The 20,053-nt window shown below is 31.4% G+C and overlaps 1 protein-coding gene across 1 annotated transcript; it reads right to left on the reverse strand.

Moving 5' to 3' along the window:
• Positions 1-7,282: 7,282 nt before the first annotated feature.
• Positions 7,283-16,814, reverse strand: LOC123703197 (juvenile hormone epoxide hydrolase-like). Its single transcript, XM_045651120.1, has 7 exons — positions 16,620-16,814; positions 15,010-15,189; positions 13,173-13,421; positions 12,450-12,596; positions 11,012-11,357; positions 10,153-10,384; positions 7,283-7,507 (listed from the first exon to the last, which is right to left on the reverse strand). The coding sequence occupies exons 1-7, from the start codon at positions 16,683-16,685 to the stop codon at positions 7,294-7,296; spliced, it is 1,434 nt and encodes a 477-aa protein (XP_045507076.1). The 5' UTR covers positions 16,686-16,814; the 3' UTR covers positions 7,283-7,293.
• Positions 16,815-20,053: the final 3,239 nt, after the last annotated feature.

Below are 20,053 nucleotides of genomic sequence, written 5' to 3' on the forward strand. Positions count from 1 at the left end.
GATTAACAAACTGCTTTTTAAGTTGCGATAAGACTGATTTAAAGAATGATCTCATAATGTGCCTTATTAGATTAATTAGTGTTAATGTTTTTGGTATAAGCAAAGAGAAAAGTATTCAAAAGATTGTTTAGTTTGTTATTACTATTAATATGTGTAAATACAAAGATTTTAGGTTGTGATTTGATTGAAGTAACTGTTGAAATTATAAGGAAAGAAAACACTTATTTATTTTATTTTCAAGAGGTAATTTTTTAGGTTTTAATATTTTCTGCAATAATAACTTATTAATAAATATTTTCTTACGCAATAATTTTGCTTTAGGTTAAGTAAGTAGGTACTTTAATTGAATTAAGACTGATTTAAAGATTGGTCTCATAATGTGCCTTTTTAAATATAGACTTTATACTGTTCTTAATTTAAGGAAATAGATAAAAATTTTTACATTTTCATATAATTGAACTTTATAAATAAATATTTTCACACCAAATAACTTTGTTTTTTTTAATATATTTTCATAAAAACTTATTATGTTCTTGTAATCAACCATCTAATTAAAATATTTCACTAAGGAAAACCGGAATAACTGGACAGTTATTGCACTCATGGTTGGAAGAAACTATAGGGCATCATATAGTTTGTGCTACACAAAAGAGCAATATGTCGGTTTACTAACAAAAACTGTAATAAGTAGTGTAGTTATTGCAGTTATGATTAGGAATGCTATATCAAAACGATTCATAAGTCCTAATGATACATACATTATTGCGGTTTTTAGTGTATATATAAACTAATGTACAAATATAATATACTACATAAAATTAAGCATTATTTTATCTGTCATTTAGTAAAAGTTTCAAACCAATAGCTTTTATAGTTACGAAGATACACACAAAACAAAAATTAAATCTTTAACCGCGAATATCTCGAAAGTAGTCAAAACCTAGTTATTGCACTCTTCGATAGGGCGGCAGTTTAAGGGTGTATTTTTATTCTGTTTTTAAGAATCTTTTTAAAGAACTGCTAGCTAATTATGGCAGTATTAGGAGTAAAACAATGTAGATTTCTTAATCACTACGTTGCATAAAAGAAAGTCACTTGCCGCTGGCTGTCTGCTCCTATGTATACTTAAAAAAATTATTGACATCTATACTAATATTATAAAGCTGAAGAGTTTGTTTGTTTGTTTGAACGCACTAATCTCGGGAACTACTGGTCTGATTTGAAAAATTCTTTCGGTGTTAGATAGCCCATTTATCGAGGAAGGTTATAGGCTATATTTCATCACGCTACGGGCAACAGGAGTGGAGCCACAGGGGTGTAACCGCGCGGAGCAGCTAGTAATAAATACAGCTTGAATATGAATTTATAGGCTTTTGAATTACACTTAGATTTTTTAAACTATCCAACATTTGTGGATGCGATTTTTTATAATAAAGCTATATAGAAAGGTTGTACTTAAATTATTTGTTAAGTTTTAGAAGTGGGTCATGCCGCGGGCGATAGTAATATAATCTGCCACAGAAGCTTTAAATGTTCAAAAAGGGGTTTACTGTAAAATATGGAGAAGTTAAGTGATTATCGACGTCCGCATTGCAATTACCCAAATAGGGTAAGCCTAAATCTGTTTGACGTATTATTTATTTGTCACACAAGGGATAAAAGAAATACTATAATTGTAATGTTTTTGTCGCAAAATCTGTTTCTCAATTGATGCCTTAGAATAGATCACTTAGAAATGGTAAGCTTGTGATGAATTTTTAGGATCCTTGTATTTTATGCACCACTAACTACCACTATAATGTTACAGACTGATGTAAGGCTGTAGTGTTTTTCCTCACCATCATTATTAATTACTAGCTTCCGCCCACGACTTTGTACGTGCGTTCCCGTTTTTCCCCGTTCCCGCAAGAATTTCGGGAAATCCTTTCTTAGGGGACGCCTACGTTATGACATCTACCTGCATGCCAAATTTCAGCCCGATACGTCCAGTGGTTTGGGCTGTGCGTTGATAGATCACTATATCAGTCACCTTTGAGTTTTATATATATAGATAATGCAACAGACAATAGACAATTAGTCATCGATTCTGTTCAGGTGATAATCTGTATTCTAAGCAAAATACTATGAGAGAAATCTTATCATCTATCTTAATACTAATTACTATGCTTGCTGTTTATATTATAATCCTAACAACCAGCATTTATACCTCCAGTAGGTATACTTATCCATATATTGTAAGCAATTAGAATTAAGCGTGAACCAAGTAATACACAGATAATGAACACATGCCACTGTAACATGAATAAAGCAAATCCAGTAATTTCCATTTAGTGATCGATTTACATGTCGGAGAGCTCTCATTAATGTTAATCGCTATCGAATACATAATATGGTGTTACAAGTCTATTGTTACGTTGATGACATCGTATTTGTTGCTATATTGTATCGAAATTTTTAAGCATTATAATAGTTTTAGGCCCGATTTTTCAATGCTTGGATAAAACTTATTCGAATAATGTATAAAACTACCGTTTTAATTTTAAAAACGTATTCTAATTGCCCGTATTTGACAGTTTACGTGACATTTTAATATTATCGTGTAATACTATATTGGACGGATAAGTTTTATCCGAGCATTGAAAAATCGGCCCTTAGTAGAAGAGTCAAGAGTTTGTTTAGCGGAATATGGTAAATGTTAAAAAAATGTAATGACGATTCGAAAGTGCCTAATTGAATAAATAAATTTTTCAGTTTGAAATTGCTTGAACACGCAAATCTCAGGATTTTTTTTTTAAATCAGGTCTGATTTAAAAAAAAATATTTCATGTTCAAATATGTCCCTGAACCCAGAGTGCTATAGATTAATAATGATTAATAATATATTCCACAGCAAAAGCCGGGGCGGATCACCAGTAGGTACGAGAATAGCGGAATATGAAAAAAAGACAAATTTGAATCTACTTATAAGAAGGTAAATGAAGAAATAACCAAGATCTCATAGTTTAAATCTTTGATTATTTACAAATATATTTGTATATTTTAGTTAATTTTGAGTGTTTTATTGCTTAATTAAACATACTTAATCAATTCTATGTTGTTTTATTTACTGTTTAATATCTATCTAATATTCAGGAATCGTCACTTTTGAAGTGAATAATCAAAAAGTAGATAATGATACAAAATAAAAGTAATCATTCATTTATGTCACAAAGTTTAAATAATTTTAAAAATTACTAACTAATTAAAAATTGTCATAATATCTTATCAGATTTTTATATCTCATTATTTTATACAAATATGTTATACAATCAGTAGCCATTACATTTTATAAATAAAACTAGTTATGCCTCGCGGTTTTACCTGCATTGCTCCGTTCCTATTTCCCTATTTTCCTTGATAAATGGACTATCTAACAGTGAAACATTTTTTTTTTCAAATCAGAAGAGTGCTTCCTCTGATTAGCGCCTTAAAAACAAACTCTTCAGCTTTATAATATTAGTTTATATATAAAACTATCTAACACTTATTCGATATTCAAGAGAAGTATTAAATACACAAAACATACAGAGAATGCATCAACTACATAAATTTCAAAGCAGGCTCATTACTAAAAGCTCGGAATTATTATAATGTATTCATAAAGCTTAGGAGCCTTGATTCTAAAAGCACCAAAGATATCTATTAATCTTGCACACTATAGTATTATTATAATACTGGAAATAATTATCTAAACAAGAGATATCTAGAAACAATAAAAATATTATTAAACACTAGCTTCCGCCCGCGACTCCGTCCGCGCGGATGTCGGTCTTCGCGTGGATGGTTATTTCTCCATTTTGAGTACCTCTGTCAATAACATCTTATAAATATCTATTGGACCCAATTCCCAAATACGGCTAGGCCTATAATAATACGCAACGTGTGTTCGCGGTTCTACGGAACAACGTCTATGGATAAAACTGAAAAATTAAGATTAATTTTTTTCTACGTATTTTTCCAGGATAAAAAGTATCCTATTTTACGCCCAGGATAATAAGGTATAATTATACCAAGTTTCATCGAAATCGAACCGCTAGTTTTCACGTGATGCCTTCACATACAGACAGACAGACAGACAGACAAAAATTTTTTTAATCACATATTTGGGTTTGGTATCGATCCAGTAACACCCCCTGCTATTTATTTTTTCAATATTTTCAATGTACAGAATTGACCCTTCTACAGATTTATTATATTATGTATAGATGAGACAATAAAAAATTACGAATTTTTTGAAATGATACTTCTTTATGCGCTTTGAGAGTAAAATTTCAAGATCACGTCATGGACTAAGGCGACGTTTTTGGTATCTTTGAATCTTGCCAAATACGTTTCACTTCAGACACATGTGCTTGCACACATAGACAGTTGAAAGGTTCGGATATATTCGGATATACGGATATATGATGTATTTGCACAATAACAATAAATATTAAAAATAGAGGTTAAGCAACGGTTCGCACGGTCACAAATTGGATGCGTGGCCACTTATTTTTAATATTTTTTCTATGAAGAAGCGTGGGCATCGAGCATAAAACTACAGACTACTTTAATAAAATTTAGGAAAATAGATGTTTGTACATTAATGAGACTCTACATCAAAATAATATAAATAAACAAACTTTAAGATAGAAATAGACTCTAATTTGAAACAGTACAAAAGAAACCTCCAGAAGGTCTAGGAAGTTGGTTAAAATGAGATTGTCGTTGATTTCTATTTCTTTAAAACCAGGCTATTTCTCGACAAACTTTTCTGGTACAACTTTTCATGGGAATTTCGTATTTATATTTTTACGTTTATTTCTACGCCCAGTTTTCACTAATTAAGCTTTGACTTCATTTCATAATTAAGTAGGAAAAAATTGAGGTAAAGCTATTTTATTTATGCTCAAATTAAGATATCTAAATCATTTTAATGAAGAAGATGTTTATTCTGTATGTTATTAATATTTTGTTTTTATAGATAACTAGCTTACCGCCCGCGGCTTCGCCCACTTTATCTAAAACCTAATAAGTTATATACATAAACCTTTCTTTTGAATCACTCTATCTATTAAAAAATCCGCATCAAAGTCCGTTGCGTAGTTTTAAAGATTTAAGCATACAAAGGGACATAGGGAGAGAGAAAGACTTTGTTTTATACTATGTAGTGATGAAATATGCCAAATCAAGTAACTTATACAAGAATTAATTAATTTAGGTTTTGTCGTAAATTGTGGATCTAAAATTCAGAGTAGCTAAATAAGGAATTTAGTTATTATTTTTCTCATGACATAATATATTTTTATTTAATTAAATTTAGGTATATCTATACTAATATTATAAAGCTGAAGAGTTTGTTTGTTTGAACGCGCTTATCTCGGGAACTACAGGTCGGATTTGAAAAATTCTTTCCGTGTTAGATAGCCCATTTATCGAGGAAGGCTATAGGCTGTATATCATCACGCTTAGATTATTAGGAGCGGAGCCACGCGGGTGGAACCACGGAGCGTAGCTAGTATTATTGTATGAGAAGACAAGAATCAACCTTGGTTGTTAGTATCTATAATTATTTATTGATAAATATCCATTATTGGATCCTTTCCCAAATAAAAATAGTAAATACTCCTACAACATTTTGATAATATAGATATAATCCAACCGCTTATAATTTGCAAAAAAAAGCACCTTACAAAAAAACATTATCACTACATAGTATAAAAAAAGTCGCTTTCTCTGTCCCTATGTCCCTTTGTATGCTTAAATCTTTCAAACTACGCAACGGATTTTGATGCGGTTTTTTTTAATAGATAGAGTGATCAAGAGGAAGGTTTTAGTATATAATTTATTAGGTTTTAGACAAAGCGGACGAAGCCGCGGGCGGTAAGCTAGTTTACCTTATAAAAACCATAGAAGAAAACATTATTCCTGATATCCATTACTTTACAATTCAAATTCTTGGACAAGGAAGTGATTTCCCTCACAAAGTAGTTTCGAAAAACTCCGCAGATCAATTACAGGAAGATTTCACAAACTGAAGTATTTCTTTGAAAATATTCATTAGTTTTCTTGTTTTAGAACTTTCCGTACTGTTTGTATTTTGTCTGCGTTGTTTACATTTATAGTATGAGAATAATAATTAATGAAACGAGGTTATATATATTAATTTGGATTGTTGTGTAGGTACCTATACAATTTTTAATAACTAGTTACGTCCCACGTATTCACCCGCGTAAACGAGTTTTTCCTTGTAGTCTTATTGTTCCTAATCGTTATTTAATATCAGAATTAAAATATATCAGTGAAAGTCCCGTAAAAATCGGTCCAGGCTCCAGCAGATCTAGAAACTGGCACTACGATTCGAAAAGTAACTCAGTTTACTCCTGACTCATTGTGTTAGATCTTTTTACTTAGAATATCATTTTATTCAATGCCCAACTATAAAAGTCTAAGATTTTATGCAATTAAACAATGCTACATCTCTGTTAATAAGAAACATGATCTAACTTTACGAAATTATAAGCTTACACACAAAATTATAGCTTCAAAAGAGGTTTATAACTATAGTATAAAACTTGCCGTGATTCGAAACGTAACTCACTTAAATACCGCTGACTCACTCATTGAGTTAGCTCCCTGTTTTAAATCGATTTTAAATCGTCGCGTCTTATTGCATTGAGTTTTTACGGCTTGTAACAAGATTAGGGCAATGTTATTATTTTTAAATATGTTTTTCTCATAATTTACTTACTGTATGTAAAGTGGTTTTTCTTTGAGTACCTAAATAAGGATATAATAAATTGATATCTAGAACTGAATCATGTTTCATTCCTATCCTATCCTAATCCTAATCCTAATTCTATCCTACTAATATTATAAATGCGAAAGTTTGTGAGGATGGATGTGTGTGTATGTTTGTTACTCTTTCGCGTAAATACTACTGAACCGATTACAATGAAATTTAGCACACGTCATTCAATGTCATCAGTTTAGAAAAATCTAATATGTACCTAGTTACATCTTTCGCCTATCAATAAAATGAATATTTAAACGTATGTCTGTAAAGTTTTCTGTATCTGTATGAATCTTTATTTAGATTTAAGCCTTGTTTCCACTTGAGCATGCTCAGGCGAATGAGCGGCTCATTTGGCCGAGCCGCTCAAGTGGAAACAAGGCTTAATATTTTTATAAACAAAACTATTGAGGATCCTACGTACTGAATTCTGCTTTTAACCTTCATTTAGGGGTATAAAATAAAACACAATTATCATTCATCTATTTATTTCTCTTCGCCTCCAAAAACGTTTTAACTGCTTTAAAAATATCATTACTAAGTACTTCAGGTTTCTCGAACGCTAAATAATGTCCGCCATCTTGTAAATTAGTTGTTCCTATAAGATTAGGGAATTTCCAACGAAGAACGAAGTCGGGGGAATGAGTTAGTTCATGTTTAGCGCGAAGGCCCCATGTGGGGACTTGTGTAGGTATACTGTAAAGGAAAAAAATAAAATATATATGAACTATAAAAGTTGTTGTGCTGAAATGACGGAATCAAGAAAGAATATAATCTAATTAAGTATTGTACAACCGTAAAATATTCGTATTATATTCAAGGAAACTTGGAACCTTTCAACATTTTTAAATAAGTGAAAGAGAACATAATAGAAAATTCTCCATACCTAAGAAGATAATATAATAGTTACCTATATGAAAAATTGAGTGAGGTTATACAGGGTGCCCCACTATTGGTGTACTAAGCGTGAAGGGACTTTCAGTTTAGCATACACTGATTACGTAAAAAATACTAACAAAATTAAGCCAAAAATTGTTTGCGTAATTTTTCCTTAAAATCCATGTTTTCGTCTCTAGCTTCGCGCAGCCGGCATAAACCGCTTCTCTAATATGAGCATTTTGTCTATGAAAACAATCTTAAACGATAGCTCACGTGCGGGTGGCAAAGTTGGGCGGGTTGCTTTTTAGGTATGGGTGTACACATAGAGTTTAAAGAATTCACCTATTTGCCAAAAAAAATTGTCTGGAACTTTATAGGGTAAACGCAGCTATCAACGACCCATCGAAAATCTGAAGGTATTACCGACCTATAAAAGTAATTCGAAATTTAAACGTTTCCAGAACTATTCTAGCTATAGGTAGGCAAAGTTATACACGAATGTATTACTTGAGCATCGTATACTTTAACGTTAGAGTGAGTAACTGAGCAAAAAAGAGTTAAAATGCGTAAGTTGCTGCGGGGTAGCGTGGAAGCAGGACTTGTCGTACTGTTCCCTTGTTCCTTCGGGTAAGTACTGTGAGTATCTTTTTAAGACATTTACAAACAAATGACATCTATACTTTAATTTATATTACTAAATGTCAATGCATTTAAGTGTCAACTTTTCATTTCTTACAACATTTTATTAATAAAAAGTAATTTGAAACGATAAAACTTAAAATTAAAATGGGACGGTGTTAGCTTCACCAGTTTAAGCCGCGGCAGGTATCAACGACCCGTAAGTCGGCAATGGCAGCAACGTAACTTTTTGTTTTATTTTCTTTTATGTTATTATATCACACTAACACAAGTGGTTTTATGGACCAGTTTAAATCTAAGCTATGAGTCTTCATAAAAATCTATTAGCGACTAAACTTTTTTGTCTAGTGTTGTGTCTTTTAGCGTTGTCAATTTATACAAAGTTATGATACTTTCGAGGATCCCTATCGAATAGTTACAGAAGTAAATCATTGTTTTTTTTGTTTAAACAATATGCATTTGTTCATATTTTGTATGACATTAATCAATTATAATCTATTTTATAGTCTGATGATCAAATGAATTAAAATAACCATTTTTTTATGGGTCGGTAATACAATTTAGGTTTATACTTACATACTTTAATACCGACCCATGTGGGTCGGCAATAGCAACTATAGGAAGCTATTACCGATCGAATATAGATTGTTTAGTTTCTCATCTACAAATTCAAATTCAAATTGCTTTATTTGCAGAATGTAGAATAAAGATGTTTGTATATACAGATAATATTGATCCTTAAACATTCTGCTCGTAATTGAGCGTGCAAATATATTTTTATTACTTTTATGACATAATAGGTGCCTATTAAAAATTATATTTTAGGTTAAATTTAAAAAATTAAAAAAATATATATTTTTAGGTTTTTAGGTTAAATTAACATAAAACATATAATTAGGTATATTTTTTCCAGAAATATGGAGCCACGAAAGCGGCGAAAAGTATTCAGTAAAACACAACTCGCCGAAGCAATCAATCAAATAGCATAACGAAATATCCTAGAGTTTGAAATCCTTAATTTAATATATGTACATATATTAATAGTATTATGTTGATTAATTTAAAAGTTTATAATTATTTAGTTCATTACTAAATAGTACTCATTTGTTTTATTAAAAATAACCACAATTAAAAAATACGAATATATTTGCATTTTTATTTCATTTTATTAAGATCGGTAATCATCATCATCACTAGCTTCTATACATTCCATTGCTGTAAAAAGGCTTCCTCTCACATACGATCGGGAATAGCTGCATAAAAATCGTTAATAGCTTCACAGCCGTTTTTATGGGTCGGTAATAGCAACAATCGACTAAGTCACATTGTAAATTATTTTTTACAAGATAATCCTTTATTAGAATGTATTTGCTTCAATAAATACATTTTTTATACATAACACTAGCATATAAAATGAAATTATAAATCTTTAGAAGAACCAGTATACTTAAAAAATATGGTTGATTTTGAAATTGCCTTAGAGGGGTCGTTAATACCTGCGTTTACCTTAAGTATTTTTTACGTACTCAGCGTATGCAAAACTATAACCTACTTGGGGCTTAGCATACCGTTGCTGGGACACCCTGTATAGGTAAATACATCAATAGTTCATCTGATGTGAATCCTATTTAATAGAAAATTATAAAAATTAAAGTTATAGGAGCTAAGTGAAAACAAAAATCAATAATGACCTAAATTGTGTTACCATGATCGTCAATCAAACGTAAAAATTTTAGTGAGAACCGAATTTTTTTTAGATTCAACTAAATAAATACATAAATCAAATAATTTTCATGAATATAATATAATAACTTATACAATACCTCGCCAATTTTTCTTCCATTTCACTATTCTCCATCATTTCCTTGAAGAATCTCATTGCTGTAGTAATACTTCCCGTACTCCAATACAACATGACATTATCAATTAAATCTGTTGAATTAAATGCTGGAAGTCCGCCATCTTCTTTATATTTATTTGCTGGATCGGTAAATAGTAGGATTCTGTCTATTATGTAGGCTGCTAAGCCTAGAGGTGAATCTTGGAGGGCAATACCTGAAATCATTTATAAAGATTATTATTAAAGAATATGTAATGTGTTATTGACTATTGTTACTGATAAATAGAGAAAATAAATTCTAGGCATTTCATAGTTTTGCTCAAAATTTGAATATTTCAATCTAAGATTTCAATTATATATTGAACTTTCTTTTGTTCCCATCATTCACGGATTGCTTCAAATGTTATTGTTACGTTTAAGGTACAAGTCCGAGACGGGCCGCAGACCGCAAACTGCAACCGCAAACTGCAAGCGACAGCACTTGTTTCTATGAACATCTATGAAATTGATTCTAAGCGCGGCAACACTGCTGCCTGCAGACGCAACGCGCAGCGATTTATAGATGTTCATAGAAACAAGTGTTGTCGCTTGCAGATTGCTGTTGCAGTTTGCGGTCTGGGGCCTGTCTCGGAATTGTACCTTTATGGTCAATCGCATAAGTTTGACTGCAACATTAACTGCAAAATATATTTCATTACTTATTTAAATTGAATGGCGAAAGTTATTTCTTCTATTCCAAATACAATACTTATCAATAATATTCAATAATTGTATTCTATCTCATTAAAAACCTTATCATAGCATCTTTATGAAAATTAATGTTCAAAATTGTCAAATCTTACCCAAAGTATCCGGCTTTGTCCCTTGTATATGTTTATACCCAAACTCCTCCAAATAATACGCCAATTTATCCGTCAAAGGATACAACCTATCCGCAAATTCCTTGGCCACCATCGTTGGCCATATCGCACCAACCACCCAAACCATACTGGCCGAACCAGAGAAGTTAATGGGGTTGTTCGTGTGATAGCCAAGCACTTGGTTTGGGAAGAGAGTGGCCAAATGTGAGCCAATGTTGTGGCCAAAGTCCCCAGCTTGGAGGTAGAATTGTTTTATGCCTATACGCTCCATTAAATTGCGGAGGACTATGGCCATTTGGTAAGCAGTTAGACCTGGTCGTACTGCGCCCTATAAAATAATAATATACTTTTGTAATACATACTTAGGCTGGTTGCAGAGCTTGACCGACCGTCAGTGCGTACGTCGGTCGCGCTTGTCATATGCATGGAAATTCATAAAACCGTTCATAGCTAGACCGACCATACGCACGCGTATTGTCATGCGCATTAGTGTCATAGTCATACAATTGTTGATGCGTATCGTCAGGACCGACGGTACGCACTGACGGTCGGTCAAGTTCTGCAACCAGCCTTAGTTAGTTAAAAGTTATATAAAATAGAAACAATAAAGGAAATTTTGGCAACGAAAATACATCATTTGTGAAAATTTCTAGCTATCACGGTTTATGAGATACAGCCTGGAGACAGATAGACGGACAGCGGAAGCTTAGTAATAGTTTCCCGTTTTACCCTTTGGGTACGGAACCCTAAAGCGAATGAAAAAGCCCGCACACATTATTTAATTAAACTGTAACTAACAACCAATTACCTAGATCAATATCATAATGCATTATCAAAATCCAAATTTTCCTAACTAAAGTAAAATTTCTGTAATCGACATGTAAATAAAAATCATTTTATCACCCATATTTTGCGTAAATGCGAAAATTATTTGTCGTTCTGAAATAAAATTAATTCCGATGTGCTTGCAATGACAGCTGTCACACACATACTTTGGTGTTTGTGAACTACAAACTGAAAATATTCATAAATGTTCTTATTTGCGTGAAAATGAGCTTTCATATACCATTTAAATGTTATTTTTGTAATGGGGTAAATAAAAGATGCATTAAGCATACATCTGTTTCACTTGTCCATTTTCTAAGGGACAAGTTGGTGATGAGCATTCTGCGAGACCAAGACAATTTTTTTTCTCATCTCCACCGGGAATCGAACCCAGGACCCTCCCCCAGGTTCTACGCTCACCACTATACCAAGGAGGCGGACCAATTTTGATTTGAAAAAGCACACACAATATATCTTTCATAAAAAATCTTATTAAAGTAAAACTTATTAAACTATAAAAGCTATAACCTGTGAAAAAGACACACACACAAAATATATTTCATCAAAAATAACATTAAAATCTATAATTTCTTACCTGTGAAAAAGCAAATCCAGGCAAGCTAGGTACAATAACTTCAAATACGAATTTATATCCTTCTCTAGGTGTGGTCAATAGAGGTATCACTTCATAGAAATCTTTGATAGATCCGGGGAATCCATGAAGAAGTAGTAAGGGTAAAACCTGTAAAGTATTATTGATATTTTGCGTGTTTTACAGTTCAAAAATAAGCCAATTTTTATTTATACTAATCTTCTATACCAATATTTTGAGATGAAGAGTTTGTTTGTTTGTTTTAACGCGCTAATCTCAAGAACTACTGGTCCGATTTGAAAAATTCTTTCGGTGTTAGATAGTCCATTTATCGAGGAAGGCTTAGGCTATAAATTATCACGCTAAGACCAACAGGAGTGGAGCATTGCGGGTGAGACCGCGGGACACAGCTAGTAAAAATATTATACACAGTAATATAGACTCTACATTCAATGCACTGTAAGGCATATTCAGATTTTAAATACACTATTACTGGTTTTTATTTTGAAACATTAAGAATAGAAATCTTCTGTAGTTCTGTATTTAGACTTCATATTACAAAACTATACCAATTAAAAATATCGATACAGTATTGTTTTTTTAATGTACGAATATTATAAAATAAAAGCATAATATATCAGTATCTAAACCTTCTAATTTGAGAAATTTTATTTACCAGAAGTCAGATAGTATGCATTATACAATAACAAAAAATGTCATACTCACTTTAAAATTACTTCCAATATTCGGTTTCACATGCACATAATGCATATCCAAGCCTTGTATATTCGTCCTGAAGTGTTCATATTTATTGAAATACCTCACTCTTTCAGGATATTTATATTTAAACTGCCAATGTGCGAAAATTTGGCCAAGAACAAACGAATTAATGCCATAAGTGGCAGAATCTTCTAGACTTTTTATTCTAGTCGCTCGGCGGAACGTCTCGAACTTTCTACGTAGGTTTTCTTGCATCTAGAATGATATAATATATCTATACTTTATCTATACTTATAAATAAAGTTGAAGGGTTTGTTTGTTTGAACGCGGTAATCTCAGGAACGACTGGATCGATTTCAAAATTTGCAACTACGAAAAGCTCTATATAAAATTTTGGGAAGGGCACGATGTAGTCATATGATCAGGGTATGCTTGTAAGATTGATTGAAATATAGTACCATCTAAATGTATTTAGCTCTAAGGTTAGGTTAAGTTTGATTTAATAAACGAATTTGAATTTGAATTTGAAAAAGTTTATTTTGTTTCTGGAATGGTGCTGAAATATGTCATATATTAGTGAAGGTATATATTATTATATTGTTGATACTGCACTACCTACTTACTGTGCAGCTCTTAAACAAAACTTTAGTAAAGATCACAAAATAATTACAGAATTTTAAAATTAAAACATTCAACATTCAGAAACACATCAAGAGACACATTTTCTCAAAATCTTAATCAAAATCAAAATATATCGTATATATTCATGTACATACGTACAAATACAAGTTAATATGTACTACGTACGTAGTACGTAGTACTCAATGTATGAACGTTATTTTTTTAACTTGAATCAAGCCTCATAATCTAAAACACGTTTCTTATACTACAACAACATAACGTGTATTCAATCAACTGAAGAAATCTTTCCAAAAGAATTTCCCAATTTGCTCTCCGTAAACAGGAAAAGCGATACTAAACATACTAAATCAATATCTCAACAATAATTATTACAAGGTTCGGACAATTCTTCAACAAGAGTAATTAAATGAAAGTTATAATTGGCAGCCCTTGTATTGTTTACAAGGATGCCTCTCAAATGTTGTGCAAACTTTGAGCTTGTTTTGTTAAACTTTCGGGCATTGTTAGGGGAATTTGCCAAGTTATTTTTAGGGTTGAAGATGTGACGGTTTGATATGAAAAAGAGAGTTCTTGTAGGTATAAATATAATAGCTAAACATAAATATTAGTTGTATTAAAAATGTATAGTTTAACTATAAGGAGAGATGTAAAAGTGATTAATTTGAAAACCCTTTTTATTGGGATCAGACATTACTTTAAATTTAAATATTATAAAGATAAAATAAAATAAAATTTAATAAGTACTTTGCGTTTTTTAACCGACTCCAAAGGAGGAGGTTATCAATTCGGCCGGTATATTTTTTTTTTCTTATTAAGGCCATGTAAAAAATAGATTTCAATTTTATGTGTGTTAAACTTTATGTTACATATCGTACTTATTCGGTAAGTACGTGTGTTTTAAACATATAATAGGTTGATCCTACTATTAGTTTAAGCACTTATTATTTTTATTATTCTATGTATTTGTAAGAAACGTATTATATAATGGTAGTTTCAATATAATTATAGTATGTATAAACACTCGTGTATCTTATGCATAAAAAGTATTGAGTTTGAGTTGGTGTGTGTGTTTTTATATGTATTTATTAATTCTTTATTGCTCCAAGAAAGTAACAATAAAACTTAACCTAAGAATACATTTAAACAATTGGCGGTCTTATCGCTATGCAGCGATTTCTTCCAGACAACCATGTATACTTACAGCATCAGAAAAAATGACTCTATACTTTCGTATCGAAGTATCCTGGTTAGTAGTATTAGGTCCCCACCATACATTCAAATCTACTCTCGGTAGCTCCGGTACAGTAGACAGTCTGATATATAGTCGGAAAGATATCACAGCTAGTAGTACTACTGCTGCAGATACTACTATGAGCCATACCTAAAAGAGTACAATATTTTGTAAGTTATTCTACTTAAAAATGAACTGTGTTGAACATAACATAGGTATTCTCATAACAATCTTTTAAATATACTAATATTTATTTATTATTGAGATTTTACTTGATAATATGTTAAGTTGAGATTTGTAGTATAAATTATTTAAGATCCTAAGAAGAAAACATATTATGGTCATCCAAATATTGTGACTCTGTTAAAATCTCATTGTTAAACTACACAAAGTATGATCTACAAATTTACAACCTTTTACGAGGCAATTTTAACATAGATTAATGAATAGAAATCTAATCAAATCATCAGTTTTACAAATTATTACAGGTTATTTATTTAAAATCAATTAGATTTTATTATTTAATTGTAATAATTTAACCAGTATATAATCTTAATATATATTATAAAGGCGAAAGTTTGTAAGTATGGATGTATGGATGTTTGTTACTCTTTCACGTAAAAACTACTGAACCGATTACAATGAAATTTAGCACACATATAGAAGGTAACTTGGATTAACACATAGGATAGTTTTTATCCCGGAAATCCCACGGGAACGGGAACTATGCGGGTTTTCCTTTGCAAACGCGGGCGAAGCCGCGGGCGGAAATCTAGTATGAAACTAATCAAACTTTTCATAAACTAATCTACGACTCGGTATTAAAATGAAAAATTAATTGCTCATTAATACGTAAAAAATTACGTGAACCACATATGTCATTAAACGATCTGTTAAATCCCCTACAAAGACCCTTCAGTAGGTTAAGGGTCGTCCTAATTTGGGTCTCGTTTAGAACAGGTAGGGACAAATTGGTTCGAGCAAAACGCATGTGTGAAATTCTTTGATTAGAAAGTTGTGTAGCGTTAATCTAATTAGGCTAATTTATAAGCCCGTTAATATATAAATATACCTACACATTAAATTGTTATTGATCGAACTAAATATTCTAAAAATATCAAAACATATTGTTATCTTTTACAAGCGTATATTGTAAACTTTTTGAGAAATATTTTAGTTAAAAATATACAAAAAAAATCCGTATTCAATGCAAATTTATTGACTGAAACAATTTCCTAAATCTAGACCGTGGGACCTAATTACGTTAAGATTATATAGATGCTTGGAAAAACCTATACGATTAGTGTTAAATATATTCAGTACTTTTATCAAAAATATTGTTGCAATAAAAAATAGAGTTTTATAACTCTATAGTTTCATAACTCTTTTTTTTTATTGATAGAATTTATTATGCTACATACTCCCATATAAAAAAGTAAAGAAAAATGTCAAATCAGTGTACTAGCCTACTTTGTGAATTTAAATTTTTCACGAAGAACTCTAAGTTTTGTTATTAATTAATATTAAATAAATAACCTCTATACAAAAAAAAATGTTATAAGTAATGTTAATTTACTCACATTGCTACTCTTTTCCTTTTCCTGTTCCTTTACATTATTATTCACTTTCTTTTTCTTGGGAGCCATTTTAACACCAATATCACGACCACACCATAATAATATTATTTGAACTCGTTTACCTCTACATTATCTGATAAATATTATCATTACGTACATAATACTGATTTTTCGTTATCTCACACATTACGTGTTCATTTGTAAATAGTTCATTGATTCCATATTGATTCCAATTTTATTATTATCCGTTAATTCATCTTATCTTATATAAAAAAGGAATCGCTAAATGTGTTGGTAAGCGCAAAACTCGAGAACGACTGAACCGATTTCGTTAATTCTTTTTTTATAATATTCCTTGACGTACGAGGATGGTTCTTATGTAGAGAAAACGTAAATATGTACCACGGGCGAAGCCGGGGCGGACCGCTAGTAGATAATAAATTTCAATCTGTTTCATTTCAAGTTTAAATCGGAGCGTAATTCGCGATTAAATTTCGAACTATATTTTTGCCGCCAGATTATTTTTTCTTCTTTTAGTTTTTTTTAACTACATAGTGCGTATATGTTTTATTTTTTTATTTTTGCCAAGTTGCCACAATAAATAATAGAAATATTTTATTTCAATCGTATAATCAGTATACTATGGAATAAAAAGAAACATGACAATAATGCCATTATACTGTGTTTCAGCGTCTTTCATCTCGAAGTGAGAGGTACTCAGGCTTCAGATGAAACCCGTTTTTAGGTCATTTGTTTCAAGGCATTTCTATGGCGTAGGTACTAGCTTATGAGGTAAATAAGACGTTGGTTCTTAGGTATTTTTTGACGTTCTTTGTATGGTGAATTTTATTGTAAAACTAAATGGCTACTGTTAGTTTGTTAGATATTATTTAAGGTTATATAATGTTGTGTTTATAATTTTGTAATTATAGACATTCATTTATGACTGTTTGATAAAGATAGAAAAATTAAAAACTATAAAATTATAAGTAAAGTTCGACTAATACATAGTGTATTATTGTGATTAGATAATTTTTGCCTGTCTATATGTAAGAATATAAGTGAAAGCAAAAACCTTATGTTGAACTTATCGACGCTAGACCATTTTAATAATGTCACTTTTCAATTTTTTCATGCACAACTTAGTTACCTATTTCATAACATTATATACTAAAACTGCTGTGAAAACAATTCTGTAATCCCAAATATAAGTGTTAAATGAAATCCAAATCTACAAACCAATAGAAATAGTAATTGAACGTTCGCAATGTCTTCAAATCCATTGGATCTTCATCCATTATCGAGATTAATGCTAAGAACCGTTGTGTGGATTAGGTGTGAGATCCACTACTAGCTATAATATACATTGATGGACAACAGAAGGCAAAAAATATATTATATAAGTTATTGTTGCCATGGTGACGGAGGCCTATCTGTAGATTGTAGATAGGTTAAATCTCTATAAATAAATAAAAAATGTTTTGTTTTTTGATTATTACAGTTTAGACTTTAGATATAGTTAAGTTTTTAGTTCTAAAGCGGGTAAATATGTTTTTGTTCTGTCAAAATCACTCCAACTGATAACTAACAAATAGCTAAGAGTTTAAAAATCCCAAAAATAAATACACATTTTAAATATAAACACACTTTATTCTTTCAAATAGTTGTAATATTTATTATTTGATCATCATACCTAAACTAAATTAAAAAAAAAAACATGCTTTTATTAAAAGTAATAAAACATCATCTTTTGGTGGATTCGAGCTTTACGCCAACATCAGCGTTATGTAGATTTTTGAATTGAATCAAATGAATACTTAAATATCTTCACAGTGAAACCTTTGTGGTAATAGTTTAATATTATTTTATGAATTTGCACTATGTATACCATAATCACATGTTATGTTTGAAATTAAATAAAAAAGGGTTTTCTTCCGTTGTTTTATTTTGATCAATACACCACGCTCACCTCACATCTTCCCCCATTCTCCCCGTGGTTGCCACTTGCCTGGCAGAGATCACTGTTTAGTGATAAGGCCGCCATGTGCTACATCTTCCTGCTACCATTTTTTATTTTTATTGTTTCTGTTTATTTAATGATTATAGAACAATATAGCGTAATAAAATAATTTAGTTATTTATCCTTAATTCACCTCTAAAAAACTTTTAAAATTACACCCAAATATTTAAACAGCATGAGAAAGCTTCCCTTATCGCAACATGACATATCGCATTGCTGTTCCGGTTAAAAATGGCCGCGCTTCCGCTGTATTTACGTGTTTACAAAGAGCCCGTTTTTACATTTATATACGTCACAGCATGTGTTTGTATTTGTATTGATTCCTTTGTCTTATTTTCAGTTTTTGTAATAGGATAAGTTAATGGTTGGTCACGGCATCACGCGTGTACGGGTGGACCGATTTCGATAATTATTTATTGTTATATTCATTGAAATACGAGGATGGTTCTTATGGAGAGAAAACCTAAGTACCCGGGCGAAGCCGGGGCGGACCGCTAGTAAAAGAAATTGTTAGAACCAATAAGAAGTTACTAAATACTAACATTAGGTAGGATAGACTTATGAGCCTATATACATAGGTTAGAATGAATAGCAGAGCCAAGGAAAGCAGTAAAACTTAAAAAACCATTTTACACAATACAATACCAGGTAAAATAATAAATAAAACGAACAATAGATACAATAAAATGAACCCTATATACGCGATTCGCATGACCTATTTACCGTACATAATTTTCATGTAGAATTTGAGGACATATCTCGCTGTGGCCAGAAATAATTATGTGTGGAATTCAACCAGACAATATAACATGGAATTTGAACATTGGATGAGGTTGATTATTGTATGAAAATATCATTAATGCTATAGAGCTTTAAAAGCATAGGCTTTATGAATATGGTAAACTAGTGGTCCGCCCCGGCTTCGCCCGTGGTACATATTTCGCAATAAAAGGTAGCCTATGTCCTTTCTCGGGTATCAAAATATCATGCAAATTGGTTCAGTAGTTTAGGCGTGATTGAGTAACAGACAGACAGACAGACAGAGTTACTTTCGCATTTATAATATTAGTATGGATTAGCACATACTTGAAAGTTTACACAAATAAATAAAGCTATTGCATGCTATGCCTTCAAGCCACACCTCCGCCCGTCGGAGTGGGGAGCGTGAGGTTTTTTCGTTACGGAATTTCTCGATTCGGTCCCCGCGCTCAAGGCCTGCGATGGAAGCTATGCCATAGCTTAAAAGAATTTAAATTGAATTATTTATGAAAATGCTTTGAGAACTGAATATCGCACTCGCGCAAAAAGAGTACTTACATATTACAATATTTTAACCTACATCCAGGTTCAATCGTGGTACATACCTGAAACCTATCAAAAGAAGGCAGTCTTATTTTCAATATAGGTATGAAATAAT

The sequence above is a fragment of the Colias croceus genome, chromosome 25 (genome assembly GCF_905220415.1).
Source record: "Colias croceus chromosome 25, ilColCroc2.1".
NCBI lineage: Eukaryota > Metazoa > Arthropoda > Insecta > Lepidoptera > Pieridae > Colias > Colias croceus.